The sequence below is a fragment of the Notolabrus celidotus genome, chromosome 10 (genome assembly GCF_009762535.1).
Source record: "Notolabrus celidotus isolate fNotCel1 chromosome 10, fNotCel1.pri, whole genome shotgun sequence".
Taxonomy (NCBI): Eukaryota; Metazoa; Chordata; class Actinopteri; order Labriformes; family Labridae; genus Notolabrus; species Notolabrus celidotus.
In genome coordinates this window covers 16,645,786-16,668,401 of record NC_048281.1, presented here as the reverse complement: position 1 = coordinate 16,668,401, position 22,616 = coordinate 16,645,786, and the positions used below count along the sequence as shown (strand labels likewise).

Sequence of the window (22,616 nt, the reverse complement as noted above, 5' to 3'; positions counted from 1 at the left end):
GTCTAAATGAACCCTGTAGCTTGCAAGTTCTCAACAGATTGAGAAAGTTTAAGCAACTGTGCACGGTCTGGTACAGACGCAATAAATTTGACTTTCAATTGTGAAACAAGTTCCCACTGCCAGGTCTTTATCAGCAACCCTTCACCTTCACTTAAAAATGTGCGGCCCCTTCTACAAACACAACCATCAAATACAATCAGAGGATGAGGAGGTGAAGTAGTGAACGGAGATGTGAGTGTGTAGGAACCGGCTGAGAGGGGGGGTGGAGCTAAGGAGTTACAGATACAGATAGGGGGAAGGAGAGGGGGAGGGGGGTGTTGGGGTCCCTGAGGAAAGACAAAACACAGAGCCAGAGCCACAGCTGGTAATTTGGTGAGAGGTCACTCACAGTAAACACAAGCTTTTTAAAGAGGGTCTGGAAAGGCCATTACTCCATGAGCAGAGCGGGATGGAAAGAGATTAGGGAGAAGGAGAGCACAGGGACCCTGTGAGAACTTCCCACTTCCTATGTGTACAGTTTATTATTGCAGGCTAAACAAAAAACTTTTTCCCACAGTGCTATCCATCACGGGCCTGGGCGGAGTCAAACTTCATCATGTATAATCCTGATAAATATCTGCGGGCCAACTTTTAACAATGTGGGCTTAATGCAGTTTGCAATAATCTGCCTAATTTTCACTCTGAATATTTGTTCCCTATGGTTCTGAATCTTGCACTTCATGTTGCACAGTGTCTGATACTGGCAGGGCTAGTGTAAGCTAGCAGGTCTGCCAGCCTGTTAGGTAATAAGATTTGAGATTATAAAGGGGTGAGCCCACAGCTCTGTATCCTGGGGTCTGCCACAGAACATTACTCCACACATTATCCCAAGGCTGCTTGAATAGTTTCACTCTAAAACTGCACCCAAACAAACTCACTGCTGTGCAAAGGAGAAAACAAGGGCTTACTTAACTTAGTGTAAATAACTAAATGCATGATTTAATTCCTTGTGTTTATAAATGTATTGCTTTGAATTTAATGAGCCTGTCAAGAAGGAGATGAAGTTGTTTGGGTTTGTAGCAAGCGGCAACCTCCGGTCTGAAACGATGAGGCCCATGCGGAAGTGTGTTATAAACTGCAGTTCATCAAGAATCCGCTTGAGGCTGGTTGCAGAAACACCGAAAACCACATAGACACCAATTCAAAAAAGATGGTCTTTGCAGCATTAATAAACATGTTAACAGCCTGGTTCAAAAAACAGCTTGGCTACAGTAGCTAATCTCTCTATCGGCACACACTGTACAGGGGGTGAGTTTTCTTCTAATGCGATGGTTCAGAAGATATTAAGATTACGAGTTTTTGCCCAAATAAGGACATGACTGACTTGACTCCCTGATGGGAACACATAGCTGTTGGCTAGGAGGCTCAAACTCTGCCTCTTACGTCACACTCTGCCTGGTTGAGTTCTGCATTTCAAATATGGCTGCCGCCGTCGATTGGCTTCAAAACAGCACTCAGGAACAGATGGGTGACATCACGGATACTACGTCCATATTTTATACAGTCTATGGTTTGTAGGTATTCCTTTGAGAAATGCAAAGCAGTCAACATAACCTGAAAACATGTACAGAAAAGATAAGATAAGGTAATAATCATGCTAACCCCAGACCAAATATGTACTTTTGAACATTTCTATGAAATAACAAAGTGCAATAGAGAAAGCTCTCCCATGAGCCATAATTACAACTATGACACTGCATCCTTTCATCTAAAACAATGCACCATTGTCTGCAGTGGGGCATCTTTCAAAGGCACAGCAGCATGCTCTCCCTCTTTCGCACCGATCACATGAACTGAGGTTTTCTAAAGTGAGTACACACACAGAGCTCCTAAAACAGCCACATTCAGTGTCTCATTTCATGTAAGCGTCAACAAAATATTCAGTGTTGCACAACCCTCAAGGCTTTATAAAACAGAACAAGTTGATTTCATCTGCATGTCACCAGGGTTACACCCTTTCCCACACAGTCCCGGAGCGAGAAAACCCAACTGTCGTGATCTTTGAATGAGGAGGAGGAGCTTTAGCACCTCGACTTTTCTCTGGAAGAAGTGAGTCCATCCATGACTGTAATTACAGGAAAAGTTATAAATTCATACTATTTTGGAATATGGACTAAACTGTAGAGCTCAAAAGCTTTTCATCCCATTTTGGTTAGAGTGTCATAAAACACTAAAAAGCTCTCTTTAAATACACTATCCCCTGAAATTCACTTTGTTTTTCTTAGACCATGTCGATTTTGGCATTTAATTTCTTCTTGTGAAAAAAGCCATTACTCAGCTCTGGTTCCTTTCTGAACCCCCCCCCCCACAGTCCAGGAGTGGATTGATATAGTGCGGAAAGGATCGCCTCTTGTTTACATCTCAAGATATTTTTATTCAACTTTGGACCAAGTGGGTTCAATATGTAACCCATATGGACAGATTTTGAGGAAGTGAGCGACCAAGGGTACTATGATCTTTTCTAACCTCATTAACTTTAGTCTTTATTTTCTCTCCCTGACTTGTTTAAAATAACTCTTGTGCATTTATTCTTCCTAAAAAAAGGGTACATAGTTCTTACAATAAACAGATAAACAACAACTTCAGAGGAAATGAGGGCGTCTATCTGTCTAATGTTCGTACACAAAAATAAAGAATATACTTAGTATCTATTACTTACATAAGTAGTAGGGATGCACCGATCCGATCCTGGTATCAGATATCTGCTAGATCGGACTCAAAAAAGCTAGATCGGATATCGGTGACAAGGGGCCAATATATAGCGCTGATCCATATGGCAGATCTATTCATCTCAGTTCTATGCTTTTCTGTGTTTACAACAGCTATGTGCGTCTCCTACGTCATCAGCGCCGGCCGACCAGTGCATTTTTGCCCGGTGGAGCATGATAGAGGATAACTACAGAGGCTCTGTAGTTTTCTAGTCTTTTGTTAACAACTCCGCTGGAAACTTGCAACATGTGCAGCGGTAATGTTTCGACGGATGGCAGTCAGGCTGAAAAATATAATGGAACTGGAAGCCCAAAGGAGGAACTTTACGTGAGCTGTAGCCTACTGCAAAGAAGCAAGAAACCTTCTATTAATGGATTCTATCTTCTATTAAGTGTGAAAAAACGGACAGGTTATTGGATTGAATTGTCTTGGATCCTTGAAATTAAGGGATTCCAGCCTCTGGTTTAGCACTTGAAAAAGCCTGAAGTTGCCAAAACATGATTATATCCTCATATTAAGGAATAGAGATTGTTAAATCAATACCAGGATCAGATCTGCTAGTATCAGTATCGGCAGATACCAAAGCCCAGGTATCGATATCGGTATCGGGACCTAAAAAGTAGGATCGGTGCATCCCTAATAAGTAGTACATAAGTAGCTAACAACAGCTAACTAACAAATGCTGACCTCTCTCTTTTGTGTCATCACTTTAAAGGTGAACAAAGATTTACACAAGCCTCTTTCACACATGCATGGCTGAGTTTGAACCCCTTTTGTTTCTGGACTTTTTACCCCGACCCCTTAATTAAAAGTCTGCACAAAGTCAGGGTGAGCCAGGTGTGAATGCAGCTGGTATAATTTAAGAAAATTCACCACTACTAACTGGGTGGAGTGATGACACTGTTCAAGTTGAGCTGAGTTTTGTTGCTACTTTTACTCTTTATTGATTGCTTTAGTTGTCAGTACATTGTTTTGCACTGTTGTGTTAGTCTTGAGGAAATGATACTCCTACTCCTCATATTTGGAGTTGGGAGAGCACCTTTAACACAGATAATCTTCCACTATTTCAACAAAGCTTATTTAACTCCTATTCCAACAGTTCTGGCATTAATATTTGAAATCACCTCAGAGTTTTACTTTGCTGCCTTTTATTTCTTGGTTTACTCATATTTCTCTGAGTATAATGCACTGTATATATCATTTACATATTGTACATATTTTCAACTTCTACTCATAAATACCAGGGCCTTAAAGTCCTACAAATATCTTGTAAATCTCCAGAGTTAATGTGCGTATAGAGCCACAGAAACTGGAGCCACCATATGCACAAACTCCCTGTTGGATAGAACAATACAAACAAAAGCACAGTGATAGTGCCACCTAGAGAAACACCTCAACATTTACAGTTTTGCAGCTCCAATTTTATAGCTGGGATTTATTGCTTTAATGTTGGATTTATGTTTTGTCCATGATTAAATCACTGCTGCTTACCGAGCTGAAGTACATTTGAACCAATGCCTGTAATGACCTGTGAGGCTTTTTCCGATGAATATCTCATCTGAACAACACAAACACTGATAATAAAGGTCAGGCAAATCAAAGCAATTTGTTTCTTTGTCACATAGAAAGTTTAAATGTTATAGGAGATAAGTAAAAGTTCCTGTTCGGGGCATACAAAGGACTTATTCATGTCGGGTCATTGTGAATGTTACACAGAATGAGAGTGGGAGGCTTCAGACTGTTGTGCCCTGGAACGGTGAAAGACAGAGACAAAGGAGTATGGGTTTGAGTCTAGACCAGATCTGTGTAGAAATCTATTCAAATGGGCTCCAGTTTACAAGTTCAATATTATACACAACAATTATCATTAAAGCTTATTTGGGATTTAAAAACAAAAACAAATTTAAAATCAAACCAACTGTATTCATTTTAATAAGCATGCAGTGAGAGGTATCCACTGGTATTTACGGTCATTGCGTTTGCTACAGTGTGATAACAAAGACAACCCATTCTTCCCTGTTCTCTGGATGTAAGCCATTTTGTCTGTTTTAGCCCTGTGAGGCAGAAAGCATCCACAAGATTAAAAGCCCAAGTATTCAAAAGGCACACAGCGCATTGCCACAACAAGCTCCTGCATGGGGCCTTAACACTGATTTTCCTCTTGGTTTATTACATCTTGTGGGTGGATGTCTTTGAATGACATCCTTTATGTTGCACAGAAGTTTAGAGTGGGCTTTCTGAGGGCAGCATGCTGCACACCCAATTATATATTTTCTCCAGTGAAGAAAGCCTTGTTGTCTCCAGGGGATGATTTTGAGGGAAAAAAGCTGTGCTGTGCTTAAGTGTACTCAGAGGAGCTGAGATGTGATCTTGTTTTTTATGTGGCAAACAGAGGGCTTAAGGCCTGAAGGAATTTTTAACACAGACATATTGTATCAAGCTGAGATTCTCACAGAGCATGTATACAAATCTGAGTGACAATTAAAGTTCAATACTATAAGTGAACTGATGTTCTGCAGTTTAGTTCACTTTTCAGTGCCGTGGAGGAAGGGAGATCACAGCCAACGAAAATTGGCTAAATTTGAGATTTCATTAGTCAGCGAATGCCGAGTTACAAAAAGTTTCATTATCAAGTTAGCATGCCCAAGAAATGTCAGTGGAGGGGCCCTGTATAAATGCAATACATAATAATTACTGTGTAACATTAGCTAGCCTTACATCAGTACAGAACTAAGCTACACTCCTGGGATACGCAACAAACCCTACTGAACAAAGATCATCAAAAGCATTGACAAAACTTTGTCAACTAATTCGTGACCAGTGTTGTCAACTTAGCGACTTGTCACTATATTTAGCGAGTTTTCAGACCCCTCTAGCATCTCTTTTTCAAAAAAATGCAACAAATCTAGTGACTTTTTCTGGTGTGTGAACAGAGACTTTTGGAGACTGACGTGAAAGCATTTATCGTTCTTAATCTACTCAACGAGCAGTGATGCTGCTGTGAGTCCCTCCTAGCTGCATTCAGAGCAGGAGGCGTTCACCCCTCAGTATCCAGACTGCAAATGTATCACGCATGTACGAAGACACCGCTGGCTGATCCCGCCTACTGTCTCTTTTTGGTCCTTTTAAATAGTTAATGTAGATTGTATACAATAAATATCTAGAAAACTTTATGGTTGAAAAATGTAATGTTTTACTTTGATTTGTTGTAGGCTCCTAATTGTAGTTCTAAACATATTTGCTGTGTTTTTTACTATTTTTTTGTCTCTCCCTCAACGTTACACGTCTCTCCGACAGCGTCATCACTTAATTTGCATCATGTGAATACAATTCAGATGATGCAAATTAAGTGATGACGTCATTCAGCAATTTCTAGCGACTTTTAGGACAGCCAATAAGAAGAAGAGAGGTACTTTATTGATTTCCCAGGGGGGAAATTAAATTTTTTCACTCGTGCTATATTGGACATGCTACACATACAGTTTTTTTGGTATATACATACAATGCACACACATGCAGTGAACATGCTTAGGGAGAGATGTCAGAGTGAGGATACTGCCGTCAACCAGCACACCCCGAGCAGTTGGGGATTCGGTGCCTTGCTCAAGGGCACCTCGGCAGTGCCCAGGCAGGTGAACCAGCACCTCTCCAGTCACCACTCCACTTGCCAAACTTCGTCAATACTGGGACTCGAACCGGCGACCCTTCGGTTCCCAAGCCAAGTCCCTATGGACTAAGCTACTGCCGCCCCCAATAGCTACTTTCCTCACTGAGGAGTTGGCAACACTGATCGGAACATAAGCTTATTTCTGAAGACAATTAAATAAATACCACTGGAAGTGAACGCTAACTTTACAGTCTTCATAAGGAGGAGGAACAACCTTTTCAATGCTAGTTTGTTGAATGGAGATCCTATCAATACATTCTGAAACATTACAGGGAGTAGGGGAATCTAATCTAATCATAGATTGGCTTTTGAGACATGGGGTCAAGCAGATTTTTGACATTTTTGATCCAGAACGGATCACGCAGGTATCTGTTTGTAGAGATGAAGAAATGGTTGTCACCATACCAGTGATGGGAGCCAAGATGTCATTGCAGGAAATCGTGTTCCAGCTGCTGTAGCTCTAGACTAATTGTTCTTTATACACCACAGTGTGCTGATATGTGATTGGTCAATACTACCCAGACTACAAACATACAGTAAACAGAAACTAGATCACTTCCCATACTATAATTCAGAACTCCACCTGCATATTGAACTTTTGTGTAATGTGGAAACTGAAAAAAAGAGAGTTGGCGCTCAAAACCTGGGGCCGTCAATAATCAGCCACAGCCATTCATAATCACTCCCTGACAATACTAACCATGTGTTTAAACAGCTTAATAACTTCTGTGTGACTTCTTTCAAAGATAAATTTGTGGAATTATTTGGTGTGTTTTTTTTTAAATATCTGAGCCTAACCACAGACAACTCCAAACCTACATCACTAAGACTTGTGGAAGTCTAAATTTGGATTAAAACTTCTAGATATTACCAACTATGAGAATTAGACCCTAAATAATGTACGTAGAATGCAGGATAAGATCTTTCTTTGAAGAACACTGTAGCTGCCTGTACAGGACAGTATCAGCTAAGAGATAATGTATGTTGGTCTGTACACAGGAGCCGCAAAAAATTGACACAAAATCAAAGTTCCTCAAAGTTGCTTATATGTGCAGTTGTTGTTAAAAGTTGAGTGACTGTCGCTATGACTCATCTGCACATGCCCTTTTGCTTCATGTGCATAAGTCTAGCCACTCACTCTTGCCATATTTTTCATCTGTGGACTAATATGTGAGCAGCTGTGCCCTTGGACTGGCTGCATGTCAGGAAACAGCTGTGGGGATTCACAATACCTTAACTAATTCCACATTCTGCCCTGAGGTGAGGCAGCCATGTGAGATCATGGTTTAAGGTATGTCCAATTAGCAAGAGCCAGATCCAAGCACTATGCTGCTTTTTAACAATGATAATTCCTCTTTTACACTTTCAATTAAGAAGAAGAAATGTTATTATTCAGTATTCCATCGTAAAAAAGGCCCTTAAAAATGATTTTTCCAATGACTTAAGTGTTGGAGAACAAGTCAGTCAAGTGAACCTGGCAGCTTTTAGATAACAAATGTAGCATGGCTTTCTGGGCTCCATTGAAGCAGTCATATATGACTGCATTTGAAAATGTGAGGAGCAGCGGTTTATTGGCTCCAAATATAAGAAACCGCAAATAAGACAGACGACATGTGCCTTCTCCCCACACCCCAGCAGCTCATGGGAGAGTGCGGTTTACTTTTCCAAATAACAGTCAAACCACAGAGAGATTTGGGCGGCCTGCTCCTCTCCACTGCCAGCAAGTGTGGCTGTGCTCCCACATTACACAATACTTATGAAATATGAATCAAAGTCACACTAAGGCTATATATATGATGTGACTGGATGCTATTTTTGCTAAAATGGAAATTACAGCATGCAAGCTAGACTGGAAACTGTGTATAGCTATTATGGAGTAATGTACTGGAAACTCTCATATGATCAGATCCTCCATCTCACCTCTTATTTAAATCTGAAAAACTCAGCAGATCTCTGTTGGATGCCAAAGGAGTGAGTAGTAACTCTGGAAACTCACTCCCCACTTTCTTTTAATGATTCCAACCACTGGAATACAACCAGCTGACATCATCTCCAAGCCCCTGAACCAGAAAACTGATGGGAAATTCCATCCTGTCAGATACTCGCAGTGCTTTTCTTTACTGTGATTCTCTTTGACTATTGGACATGACAAATCAGTATTTTATAGAATATCAGTTTCAAGCCCGGTGAACGCATGATTTCCAAAAGAAAAACGACCTGTGGGCTCATGGCAAGAGGCAGAGGAGGGTGAATGTTTTTCGACTGCAAAATACTTCCCATGACCCTTGCATATGGACAAGGCCATTTCTCAGTAAAAAACTCCAGAGAGCAGGAAATGAGGAGAGTTCAAAGGTTGAAGCGTCTGCAACAACTGCACGAGATGCAGTGTATGGAAGGAATGGTTTTTGGAGAGTTGGTTTGCAGATGTGTTATTTTTACAAAGGTGGCATTATACTCCCAACTTTGAACAGTTAGCTCAGAAAGTAGCTGGTGTAGGATGGTAATTATTGTTGTCAGCACCGTACAATTGGCCTGTCAAACTTGATTTTGGTTGCATCATTTGTGCATATTAAAAACAGCATTTAATTGCAAACCTTTTTTTTGTATTTTACTTACCTTAAATGTTATATGCTTTTATTATGAGGCACTTTGGAATGTAACGGTTGTGCTTGAAAAGTAAAATCAGATAAAAGAAGAATTCAAAGTAGATCAAATAAGCCTTGGAAGTGTTTGTTTTTGACACACATTTTCGGATTCTAAAAGGGAACGATTGTATTTGATTTCCACCCAAAACACTCCCAGATACACATAATCCTCTTATGGACTCTCCCCGTTACTAATAAATAAATCACACACATATGACAGCTGGTAATCCACATGACAGTTTACATACCTCAGACCAGGACTCCGTGGATGTTGCTGGGATCCGTGATCATCCATGACAATACTCAATGGTTTAACTAAATCCCCCGGACTGGACCAACACAAACAAAAAGCACAGTTCATTTCCACTTTAGAGTTTACATACTAAATGTTACATAGGCTAAATTACAGTCCAAGCAGCTGCTTTCGAGTGGTGCAAACTGGCAAATACTGAAATCTGGGCGAATCCCACATGAGGTCATCACTTCTACAGTCATATGAAGCGCTTTTTTCTGTCGTCGTCTTTTTTATTTGAATTAGGAAAACTATTTTGAAGTCTTACCATGAATGTAGCTGGTTTTCGACGCAGTTGTCCACTTCCATTAGTCTTCAAGGAGGTAATGTTACATGTAGAGTGCCTCAGAAAGATTTTGTTTGGATAAATGATTCATTATTCCGCCTTTAAGGTTCCGTTTGTTGCGCATTTTACGCAAACCATTGCAGCGTGGTAACGTAGTTCTCACCTCCTTTTACACTAAGCTGCCACACATGATTAAATCTTTTTGCCCCTGACAGCACACACAACACTTCCAACTTCCCTCTGTACATCCAAGACGCTGCATGGTAACATTAAGCCTTTAGAAAGGGGCGTCTCTCTAATACAGTATACCTTCCCTCCAGGATCATTGAAAGGCATCTGGTATAAACAGCAGTTTGCGTCTTGAGAAAGCAAATACAAAGTAACATCCAAACACAGTCATGTCTTGGAAAAAAAACACACAAGTAAATTCACTCAATCAGTGTTTAATATTAGTGTATCAAAAACATATGTTTTTGTTTTGCACTTCCTTTTAATACGTGCTCTATTAAATGTCTACAGTGACACCTGGCGGCCAGAGATGGAACACCCAGCCCCTCTTCTGCTTAGTTTGTCTCAGTCGCTTTGATGCATTTCTCAGATCAGAATTGAAATTCTCAAAATTACTTGTTCAATCTTCACTTCATTGTGTCAAAAGCAGTTTCTTATTTTTTTGAACAAGTTGCAAATGCTTTGGTACATCCATGAAAATGATTATGTACGATTATCTGCTGTTTCCTACATAATCAAGTGCTTATGTCATGTTGATCAAAATGTATTATAATGGGTCTCTGTTGAATAGTCTCACCCTCCACAACATTAAGGCATTAGTTCAACACATAAGTCCTCACATGCAAAATGGTTGAACATGTTGTCAGAATATGTCAGTCATATTTCTGTACATTTCCATCAGTCTGTTTTTGTAAATCTGTCCTGAATTGGTAAATTGCTCCCAGGTGAATTTTGAGTTTCTCTAACGAAGGGAAATATGTGAAGTATTAGATCAACCAATGATCAACCAGTTTTCTAAAATAGCTCAAAGGTGCATCTCATGAAACATCAACTGGCAAGTGTATATATATAGCCGGAGCACAACACAATGTTACAATGACAAGGAATTGGACTGGGTTAACAGCCAGAGAGAAGAAGAAGAAGAGGAAGAGGAGTGAGGCTGCGTGGTGGAGTTGGGAGGCAAAACAGAGGAAGAGGCAGAGGACATATGTGTGTTCCTGATTAGATAAGAGCTACAATACACTAAGTGTAAGTTACAATTTACAATAACTGTCATCAAAACTTTAGCCATAGTTTACATCAGAACCTCCCTCCAGAGGACACTGTTATATTGACAACATGACTAAGCAGTTTGTCTGTCTTATCCGTACACAATGACACAAGGACTTCTCATTCTGATGGCACTGACATGTTCATTGACACAGATGTTTACTTTTGAGAGATGAACTAAGGATTTTGAGCAAGACACTGGCTTTTGCAGGTACTGATGGTGTTTTGCTATTTGTACGAATTGTTTTGAGAAACGCACTTACTGTTTTGTAAATGTTGAGGATGATTCGAGAACTGTACCAAAGCGACTAAGAAAAACTGAAAAAGGGAAACTTCAGGACAATAAATAGCAAGGCACACTATTATTTACAAAACATATGATGGAAACTTCAACTTTACACTATATTAAATAGCATAGCAAGTTATAACATCCGTTTTTGCCACATAGTGTAAGAGTTTGAAAAAGAGGACCATCAAAGATTTGGTTGAACTTCATTCCTGGCAGGTGGTGCAGTGCTGGAGAAATTGTCTGGTAGACAGTAGAACATCTCCACACCATGTGAACAGTCTTGAGGGTAGAGGCCAATCATGATCAAACCTGTGATCATGACAAAGAAACCCATAATGATCAAAAAGAAGGGCAGCACGTTTTCACACTGCAGCTTTCTGCCAGGGGAGAGTTTGATGAAACAGGCAGATGGGATGATGAAAATCAGAGGCGTGGCACTAAGAACACCCTGGATGGTAGAAGAAAACACCATTAAACACTCATACTTATAAAATAAATGTGAAAGATCAGATTGTTTTCAAGGTGGCTTACATTGAGCTCCAAAACAACTCCCAGACAGTCGTAGGGCAAAGACAACGATGTACAAGCCAGAACTATGAGAGACGTTATGAGCACATGTTCCATTTTTGAAAGATCCCTTCTGCAAATCACATTGGTTACCACCTGAGAAGACAAATAAGAATTTTAAACAAACTTTTCCTTGTATGCACATCTTTGACAAAGCTTTAACACTTCTAGAAAATAGAAACAACCAACTTAGTGTAAATTACCATTCTTTTCATTTTGGTACATCCCTTTAGAATCTGTAACCCTTTCCCTTCACATTTATAAACGTTAAACAGTTCAATTCTTGGGTTGCCATTGAGAAAGTAGGGGAGAATGGGGTTGGTTGTCACACGGGTTGGTTGGCACACTTAAATTGGGGTATGGACATTTCCAGAATTTGGATCAGAGCTCACCTACAAGGTCTTACCTGGAGTAAGACAGCTGAACTTGAGGTGAGAGGACTTTTTGTGTTTTTCATGTCAAATTGTAAATATTCAGCTCCTCAGTATTTTTCTTCTAGGCTTTTAAACGATGGGTTTATAACAAAACAAGTGTGACCTTTACAAAGTGTGAGGGGAAAGCTATAGTTTAGATTTTTATTAGCTAGCTAAGTAGTTGTTAGATGGTTGTTAGCCTTGATGCTAACAAAAAATTCCAGTTGGGGTTGGTCGTCACATTCTCTTTGGGGTTGGTTGTCACATGTAACAACTAACCAGTATGTTGGCAAAATCATGCATGGTGAAATGAGTTGGAGTGTGCAGACCCTACATTTGCCATCACTGTAACGCAGTGACTGCATGTAGCCTAGTTGAGTAGGCCATTATTGTTAGGCCTATTTGTTTGGTTCTTTATGTTGTTATATAGGCCGGCCTAAAGATGTGTTTCCTGTTCATGTTCCTTGCTCATTTTATGTTAAAATGCATTAAGTTATGTAGGCCTATCACTTGTCAGTGCAATTAAACTTTCAAATTAAGTTCTGCCTTCTTGCCTTTTTAAAAGATTTTTCCCATTGAAATACCATTGTGACAACCAACCCCATAGTGTGTGACAACCATCCCTGTGATGGGGTTGGTTGTCACAATGTGTCAGAGTGTCTTTGATAGTTAATTGCCTCTTTTTTACAATGAGTTGGAAAATGAGAGGGATACACATTTCAAGCCAACACCTTAAGCTTCAATTTAATGAAGGAATGACTATTGAAAGATGTTTTGATGATGAGCAATCATCAAAACAGTAAAAAGTGTGACAACCAACCACGTTCTCCCCTACCACTTACCTCTCGTGTAACAAAGCACTCCAGTGGAAATGTTGCTATTATGCTGAAGCCAAAACAGAAGCGACCGAATGTCGCCAGATTATCATCTCTGCAGTAGTTCTCAAATATGTCTCCTGAAAAGTGGAAATATGAGATAAGCAAACACATTTCTTGTATAAGAGAGTTAAAGCACGTAGTTCAACACCACAAGTACCTTGTGTGTAACCAGTGAAGGTGATGTAGCCAGCGACAGCAAAAGCAGCGCTGAATAAAACCGCAGAGCCTACAGACCCGTGGGTGACCCGAGACCAGTTCGCTATAGTGGGTTTCGCTAGAGAGCCGTAGATAAGGAAGCTGTTGTGGTGGCATATAAAAGCTGCAGAGACACAAAGAGGCAGAAAACCAAAGTTAAATCAAATTTATTTGTAACCACCTTAAATGATCCAACATGGTCTCTGTCCTCACTGGAGAGAACAGCTTATGGTAAGCAGATCTTATCGATCTGAAAGACTGAGAGACACTCTTAGCTCAGGCTACACTGTTTTCAAGTGCATACCACATCCCCACCTCAATGACTCCTTTATAGCAGCAGTGCTTCTCATCCTCAGGGCACTTGATTCAAAAAAATTTCAGCACAATTTGTGCATAGGCCATGGAGGACTTGAGAAATCCTCCTACTTACACCGGTGCATTACTGGACAGTCTCGCTAAGACCATGATTACAACAGAAATTGTTGTGCAGTGATTTAGCAATAGCTAAACAATATCTGAACAACGTGCCAACTAGATTAATAATCTCAATATCCATGTAGTAAAGCTGGATTGAGTCTCTATGCTGAATAGGCAACGTCTGTGAATTAAAGTTGTCAGCTTCGGCTCTTTGATAGGATTTATCTAATGACTTTTAATTAAAGCTGCTTCCATCGATTTCAAGTCACTATGTGTCAGAAAAAAATCCCAAACAAAATGACACATGTTCAGCCCTGACAAGAGCCTCCTAATTATGTTATTTGGGATCTTATGTACAAAATAGTGAACATCTAATCGCATTAAAATTTGTTTTAATCCAAAGTAGAAACATTTGACATTTAAGTTTCTGAAAGCTTTTCTGAAATGCAGTAAGAACTGGGTGTGTTAGACTGGATATTTTTCAAATATTGTGCTTTTAATTCTGCAAACTCTATCAGCTGTAGCTATTTGGCTTTAACATTTCCTGCTCAAGACGGGACTGTTAGACCTCTTTTACTCCTCGCTTGTGGGGCAAAGTTGTTCCTCTGCTGAATACAGAGACATAGTGACAGAGGTGTTACAGGTGTGTTAAATCACACACTGGGACACTGATATTAAACTGTTGAATGGTTTCATGTAAAATGTTAAAAGGGCAAAGGATGGTTTTTTTTTCTTTGTGAACAAATAGTCCTGGTTAAATGAAATGTTCATGTGAAGTGCTAAAAACCCAGATGACCCACAGGTGTGTCTGAAATCACACTAACTCACTATTCCAAACTTGGGGACTTCTTCAACACTACTCTGCCATCCTTCTGGATGCTGTTAATGGCATCATGCTGTCACAAAATTTTAATATTAAGTTCAGTGCGACACAACAGGATCATTAAGAAAAAAATGTCCAAATTTCAGTGATAACTTATCGTATACTGAGAAAAATAAAAACTAACATTGAAGGATCCTTGACTCTTTATAAAACAGCTTAAAGCTAGGGTTGGTAGTCACGGAAAACTAGCATGAATTTGAATGTAGCATTTCTTCAGGACTCCGTCCAACCCCTCCTCTCAGAGCTCCTCCAAAACGACGCCCCCGCTCACATGCATGAGCGCTGCCGATTCTCGACCATATGATCGTGACTGATTCAAAACCGGTCCTCAGCACATCGTTTGTGTTTTGCACTACGTCAACTAATGTCTCACTCAGCGGTAAGAAAACACCAAAACATTATCATAGTGAAAGTTAAAAACACAAACAAACATGAAATGCACGTGCAGGAGGCGGGCAGAATGGCAGGGCGGGGTTTGATTGGTTTCATAATTTGGCTCCCAAAGGCAGGGATTGGTTGGTGTTTTCCCAGGTTTACTCCAGCTGTAGATAGCAGCTTTTTTTCACTCTCTTTTAAGAACACATTATGTATTGATTGCCATCGGGACATAAAGATCATTTTAACCAGCATAACAAAAAGTGTATCTAAATCTGACTACCAACCCCAGCTTTAAGCTTTTGGTAATAATGCCACCAAATATGAACTCTTCTGTGTTTTCTAGAACTCTGATTCAAATTGTTTTGATCAAAGGAAGAGTCAGAATTAATATCAGACAGAGCCCTCCAGCCATTATTCCCTTTACACTGTAGTACACGGTAGTGACCATTGTTTGTACACTCTCACAATGCATTGTGGGTTACAATTACTCCACTTCAGGTATAATAATGAGAAAAGTAGCAAATGCTCTTTGTAGTGCATTATATAGTGAGTAGTGTATGAGTTTGGACACAGTCCCAAATAAACTGTACAGAGCTGCACTACCCTGTCTGTGCTACATGTGCCATTGTTTTGTGTGGAGCTAGGTATATGTCATCAAAACCTGGTCTACTTAGCCCCCATAGTCCGTGCTAGTTATATCAGTCTAGTTATATCTGTACACTACCTTTTAATATGTTATGCCCTGTATGAATTAAAGGCTTTAACCACATTACCACATAAACCTCCAACTTCTATACTATATGTGTTCGTTCCATTTAAGTCAAATTTCGGCTGGCCTAAAATGTTTTTTTTAAATGTAACTCCGATGTCAATGGTTTTTAGCCTTTTTTGTTTCTACTGACTCTTCATGTACAATATCTTTAGCTTTGTAGAAGTCTGTCTCTCCCGATCATGTATTTTATCAGAACTTTTGAACTTGATCTGTTGAAGAAATTAGCTTCATGAGTGCTTTTATTTCCTGAAAACAGCCCAGTACTCGATACAACTATACAACCCTTCTGATGCTTTGACAACTTCCAGGTGTATAAAGATGCATTTGATCTCTCTTTTAAGAAGAGACAATCTTATTTTCAGGGGTTATTCGTCATTCCGTCATTCAAATGTGTCTACCTGCTTGTTGTTCCCAACAACATGCTGCAAAAATATGCATACTGTGGGGAGGTTATTTTACATTCATCATGCAGACAAACTCACCAAAAGATATGAGACCAACGGCCTGGATTGCATTCCACTTTGCAAAGGCCCAGGCATTTGGTGTAGGGGCACTGGAAAGAGACATTTATATATTCAGTTATCAGAAGACACAGAAACACAACTATGTTTGTATCATACATTTAAAGTGCATTTCATTTGGTTCATGCCCAGGAATGTTTGAATTAAATCCATACAGATTAGCAAATTGCAGAATGTTAATTCTTACATTTGGGGCCCAAAGGTAGCTGCTCTGATGATTGCAATGATGAGTATGGTCAGTGTCAGGAGCATTGACACGAGGGACACCTGGTGACACGTGTATTAATACGGGAAGCTTTTTAAATCACTTAATAACACAAACAGAGAGGTTCTCAGATTTACCTTCCCAAGCTTCTCTACGTTTCGATAAAGAGAGAGAGGCAACGTGAAGACCAGGGTTGATAGCAGGATCACAAAGTGACGCTCTGCAAGTATGTGACCTGGACCAACTGCAAACGCCACACATGAAAACACATGAATTAGTTACTGAAGCATTCACACTCCTATATGCTTCAGTATATGAAGTGTGTAGTGTGTCTAGTTTCATCTCAACTTTAGCAGCATACCTCCAGGTATCCGCTGAAATACTTTGGTCAGTGTATCACCAGTTGTGATGTTGTAGCTTATCATGGCTGAGGAGGAAAAAAGAAGTGGATTGTCTTTGTATTGTTCTTACAAATCCAGGGTATAAATTTTAATGAATCACAACTCACTCAATAGCAGAACAAAACAGCAGAGAGTATTAAAGCATTTGTGAGACAACATTAGCAACAGTGCCTGTTTTACTGTGACGTAATACCCAACTTTGCTCCTGCAAAGTTGGAAAAACTTACCAATGAAAGGATAAAGGAACTGCAGTGCAGATAAAATCAGAAATCCAGGGAAACCAAACGTGCTTTGTACCAAAGCTTGATAACTGTTAGTCCCTGTGAGGTTTCCTCCTTTAATAAGTAAGATGATTGTATAATCTGCCATGTAAAGCAAAACATAAAGCAATCAGTTTCTTTATGATAAATTCATATCTACATTCCTAGAAAGACATGTTGATGTACTCACCTGTTATAAAGCCAACAAATACCAACAGCATGAGGCCAAAGGGGAGCCCCGCCTGGTTCAATGCATATGGTAAACCTGGTCAAAAAAATATATTCAAGCTTGGTTAATAGATTCCATGAAATATGGAAACCATTCCTGGAATATTATAATAACGTCTAAACTATAAGAACTGTAATTTAAAGCCTGTAACGGCTGACCATAATCACGCAGAATTGCTGTAGAATCCTGACTTTTTAGTAAATTGTATTTATTTTATTTTATTTTTACATTTGAGTACGTTTTGTCTTGTATTTTGCTTAATTTACTTTTGTTATTTATTTTATATATATGTGTGCATGTATGTGTATACATATTATTATCATTATCACTATTATTATATTTGTTATTATTTTTGCAGTTATTTACTCTTGTAATTGGTTAATTATTCTTTTACTCTTGGTTTGTTGGCCAGTCTCCCAGGGGGATGGGGCGGGTGGGTTGCAAATGTTTGCATAATGTATAACCTGTAATTGCTTGAAAAAAATCCAATAAAAACATTTGAAATAAAAATATATATTCAAGTAAGTATAGAGTTTACATGTCCTTCACTCTCAATAATTTCTACAGAGACTATCAGAGATCTCAAGTTAGAACAGAGGTATAATGCAAAGTTACGACACATGATGATTTATTTCTCAACTGCGAGATACTTTGAATTAACAGGGCTACTTATAACTAAACTGAATTTAATAAGGAATTGTATATATGAGCATGATTCATAGACACTGCAGTTCATTTCATTTTTTGCAGCTAAATGCATTTCAATCCAACACAAACATGTTTTTGTAAAAAGGAAAAAATATTTAAAGACAACCTTTAATCGTATTGTTATATCAAAATGTGCCCCACATATATGAGAGTTCTAATCATAATACGCGTAAAACGTGCTGATTTCATGCAGAGTTTTATTCATCTAGATCAGGGGTGTCCAAAGTACGGCCCGGGGGCCAATCGCGGCCCAAGGTCCATTTATTTACGGCCCCAAGCTTCCATCTTAAATTGTGTTATTTATAGCACAGAAATTAATCCCATTCTGAATCATCTGTACATTTGTAGTTTCTTTCAAGCGCACAAACAAAACTAAAGTCAATCCAGAAGTGTCTCAAAAAGCTTCATACGGACTACTTGTATAAAAGCCAAAGCACTGGGAATTCTGCAAGACAGCAATAAAGAAGAAACACAAGAACTCTTAAAAGTGACAGGTTTTCAAATTGATATTTTTACCATGATGTGAAAATGTTCTTGATGAACACTAAAAGTTCAAAAGACACAAAAGAGAACACAAGACAAGATCAAAATTATGAAATTGTGCAGAAAAGGGAAAATTTGGTGCATAAAACTAAACTTAAAACAGAACTCAGGGAAATAATCATTTTGTCATAAAATGTATTCTGGTGATCAGAAAAGTCTTAAAAACAACATGAAAAAGAAGTGTGATGAAATCCAGATCGTGATCCTGCCATAGGAAAATAGTGATACAATATTTTTCTCAGACTGCCCGACCATTTTCCTCCAGGAGATACAGTTTGCTAATGTATACATGGTTTGTGGAGAACTGAGGACTACCTAGTTACTGATTTATTGAGAAAAAAAATTAAATAATTGTTATTAAATGGAAATATCATATATAACTTTTAGGATTCCTAAGTCTCGGTAGGAGCTGCTGGCCCCGAGGCATTCTGACAACATCAAAAGTGGCCCTCTTTGAAAAAAGTTTGGACACCACTGATCTAGATAATGACTCAGGACATTTTGAGGTCGAAAGAGTAAGAGGGGTGAATGGGGACAACAGGCGCTGGTCATATGATATGTTGAGTTTATGACTGAAAGCGCTTGAATGGTGTGAAAGCTTGTCCTTGTTAGACCAGAAGTAGGAAATACATCCACACACAATTTAACGATTAGGGTTTTCTTTTAACATAAGTGAACAAATAAGAAAATATTTACCTATTATTCCGGATCCTATAATAGAATTTATAAAATTAAAAGACGCAGACATCATAGTATGTCTTGGCTTTTCGGCATCTTTTTCCGGGGAAACTAAAGCTGTCTCTTCCTCATCGTAAAGCTGGAAAACAAAGACACAAAGCAATACCCTGAAAAGACTACAAGGAACAACACATCTCACTTTCATCACTAACAGCATCACTGTTGGCTTACCTCTTCCTGAGCCATCTTGAGCTCCTGCTGGTCACTGACTTGCTTCCTCTTCGTCCACCTCGTCTTTGTTTAACTCTCACATATCTGCGGTGGGACTGAGTGAGGCGAAGTTTGGATAAAGTCTGAGTTCTGTTACTCCACTAAATCCTTTAAATATGTCAACAGCGCCCCCGGACGGCCATAGTCCTAAACTTGGCATTCAAATAGTGGTGTCTGAAGCGGTCTGAAGCAGGTGCGTCGTAGTGGGGGGAAAAATGGGACTGCCTACCCTGGGCCCTAGTGGGGAGCGGGGGGACCCTTAAGGGCCTGAAATAAAATGTGTTTTCTACTATGCTTTTCCTTTGTTTTTGTTATAACTGCAATAAGAAAACTAAAATTGTCTGAATAAATAAACAAACATTCAGAATTCCTTTTTTTTTTTTTTTTAAGTTATATTTTTGGCCTTTTTGCCTTTATGTTATAGGAGAGCTGAAGAGAGACAGGAAATGTGGGGAGTAGAGAGTGGGGGAAGATATGCAGGAAATGGTCGACCAGCCGGGAATTGAATAGGCGACCCCTGCGACGAGGACTGTAGCCTCTGTATGTGGGGCGCTTAGACCGCTAGGCCACCAGTGCCCCAACATTCAGAATTCCTTTCTGGAAAAAAAGGGGAGTCTCTGTTTACATTTGGACCGCAGCTGTCTGTCAGCAGGAGGCAGCTCCTGGGGTGATGAGTGGACAGCGGCTGTGGAACAGACCGTGAGCCTTGATCAATCAATGTGGATGCACGATTAATAAGTTAAAAACACATATACAATGGGGTATTAGTGTGATTTAAACAGCTCTCTATGCATAAAAACGCTTGTCATTGTCATATTTTCATAGCATCAAGTGTGGCTGAATCTGATTGAAAGTAAACTGTAGTGTTTATTCAACAAGTCACTTGCCTTCATATAATCTTGTTTAGAGAAGTGGACAGTCTGAAGGTCAATATTGTGCAGTTACATTTGGAGAAATTGTAAAAATAAAAATAAATATTGATGTGTAGCTTAGATTTGAGTCAGTTAACCAGGATATTTTTAAGCATATATTTTTGCTTAATGCAAATAAACCAGTATCATAGCAGCAATATTATACTTTGTAGGGTTGGCTGTGGTGATGGGGACCACTGAGATATCTTTTCAGGTGGCCCAGAATTCCTGGCGACGCCCCTGGTCTGAAGCCTCGTGCCCCTCAGCGTCTCTCTCTCCCGCGTATGTTACGTAAGCTAATGTGTCCACATTTGTGCTCTGTTTCACATAAATAAAACCTAATAAATGCTCTTTCTTTGTGTTTATTAAATTGCTGTAGTCATTACAGAAATACATCAAAGTTATGTAGTAGGCCATTAACTGAAATATTCGACTGTATCCTTGGTGTCAAGACCAAGTTGCCTCTGCTCGCACTAAGGGGCAACTTTAGGCTAACTAGTTCTATTGATGAAAAGGAGACCAAAGGCTCTAGTTCAGAATACATTCTACCAATGAACCAGAGAGGTGTGCAGATAGACTATCAGGCTTCATAATGAAGCATCACATTTTTTCCTAATTTTCATTTTTGTAAACATGGACACCCCCTTCTACCTTTCTCCTAGGGCCATGGAGTTCACTGGGTTTAATTATTGCCTCATTAATATTCAGTCCACTGACGTGAGTGAAGTGAGACTTAGACATGACCCTCCATGCACCCTGAGAAACATGGGCTTGAGATTGAGACTCATAAGTCAGAGGGTGGTGTTGTTGACTAATAAATATTAATAATCAGAGGATAAAGATGAAGGTAAAACCTCTTTACTACCACAAATACCAGACTCTGAGGCAGAGGCAAACAAACTGTGTTGTGTTTTTCTTTACAAGAACCAACATTTCAATATAAAATTGCACACAAAAAGTCAACATAATGTGGAAAATGAAGTAGGCTACGTGCCCATGTTTTGCCAGGGGAAGTTTACCACAGGAAAGCAAGCAACTATACTTTTGTGACAAATTAAGAGCAAATATGGAGAAACCTGATAATCAATTATTCATTAATTACAAGTTCCTTCATTATTTGGACAATACAGCCAACCAAGATAAGTTAAAAGAGTTAAAATTAGAACCCCCAAGTCAAAGGATACAGTGTAGTAGTAGGGGCAAATGATGATAGATGTCTAGGCCAACGTAACCCAAGGGTGCACATAAAGGTGATCACAATATAATGATGGATTACTCAGCTACTTTAATAAAAATGAAGTTCTGAATGAATTACTTAATAGATACTGAATTCTTGAAACTTAAAGCCCATAGTCTCCTTCGCATTAGACAGCAATATGTTTAACCTACTGCTGAGAAACAGGTTGTGATTTGACACTTTGAGGAAAAATATGCCATAACGCATGCATGGAAATGAGGGATTAAAGGATTTAAGGATTGCCCTTTGAATCTGAATTTGAAAAGACCTCTTTGTTTAGGGGCGGATTTATGAACCTGGAAAGGAGCCGAGATATTCTGTACAGTGAGAATAAAATGAGAACTGTTTCTCAAGCTGGTATTGTGAGAAAATGTTGTGAAATTTTAAACAATTAGGGTTCCCGCAGGTTTTCTGGCAGTAAAAAAACTACCCCCCTAATGAATTAAGTTAAGCTTGATAAACAAGCAGACATTATTAAGTAATAGGACCAAAACAGAGAATGATATGAATGGAACATTTTGTGAAAGTAATTAACACTTCTAATTTTTTCTTAGTAACACTTATCTCTAGCTCACATTTTCACCTTTTATATTTGCAGCACACAGTTATTTAATTTGTTGCTTTGAGCTGATTATCCATTAGCAAACTACTATACCATTGTTGCGTTGTTTTATACAGAATTGTAAAAGTGTTACTTGTCATTTGAAACCATGTTATTTGTGAGTACATAATGTTATTACACTCCAACGTTCAGTTTTAGAAGTTAATTTCAGTTATCGGAATACATACTTAAAGCTACTATGAGGTACTTTTATTTTGATCCTGGCCACCCCTGCAGAAAAAGAGATCTGATCTCTTTGTAACAGGGTTAAAATGCAATGTTTATTAGTATTTCTTTATAATTACACAAAGTATACCTGTGTGTGTGTGTAGAGCCTCTTTGTA

General features: G+C 39.1%; 2 protein-coding genes across 2 annotated transcripts in view; both read right to left on the bottom strand.

Moving 5' to 3' along the window:
* cobll1b (cordon-bleu WH2 repeat protein-like 1b) overlaps nucleotides 1-10,028 on the bottom strand; it is a 37,180-nt gene extending 27,152 nt beyond the window's left edge. Inside the window, exons 1-2 of the mRNA XM_034693580.1 lie at nucleotides 9,621-10,028; nucleotides 9,309-9,389 (exon numbers count right to left, since the gene is read on the bottom strand). Of these exons, the coding sequence (XP_034549471.1) occupies nucleotides 9,309-9,389; nucleotides 9,621-9,661 (122 nt within the window). The 5' untranslated portion in view covers nucleotides 9,662-10,028. The remainder of the gene's footprint in view (nucleotides 1-9,308; nucleotides 9,390-9,620) is intronic.
* A 37-nt stretch (nucleotides 10,029-10,065) lies between these two features.
* On the bottom strand, nucleotides 10,066-19,690 carry slc38a11 (solute carrier family 38 member 11). Its single transcript, XM_034693590.1, has 12 exons — nucleotides 19,485-19,690; nucleotides 19,272-19,392; nucleotides 17,286-17,360; nucleotides 17,063-17,197; nucleotides 16,796-16,861; nucleotides 16,572-16,678; nucleotides 16,417-16,496; nucleotides 16,191-16,261; nucleotides 13,221-13,382; nucleotides 13,028-13,140; nucleotides 11,737-11,868; nucleotides 10,066-11,653 (listed from the first exon to the last, which is right to left on the bottom strand). The coding sequence occupies exons 1-12, from the start codon at nucleotides 19,497-19,499 to the stop codon at nucleotides 11,390-11,392; spliced, it is 1,341 nt and encodes a 446-aa protein (XP_034549481.1). The 5' UTR covers nucleotides 19,500-19,690; the 3' UTR covers nucleotides 10,066-11,389.
* Nucleotides 19,691-22,616: the final 2,926 nt, after the last annotated feature.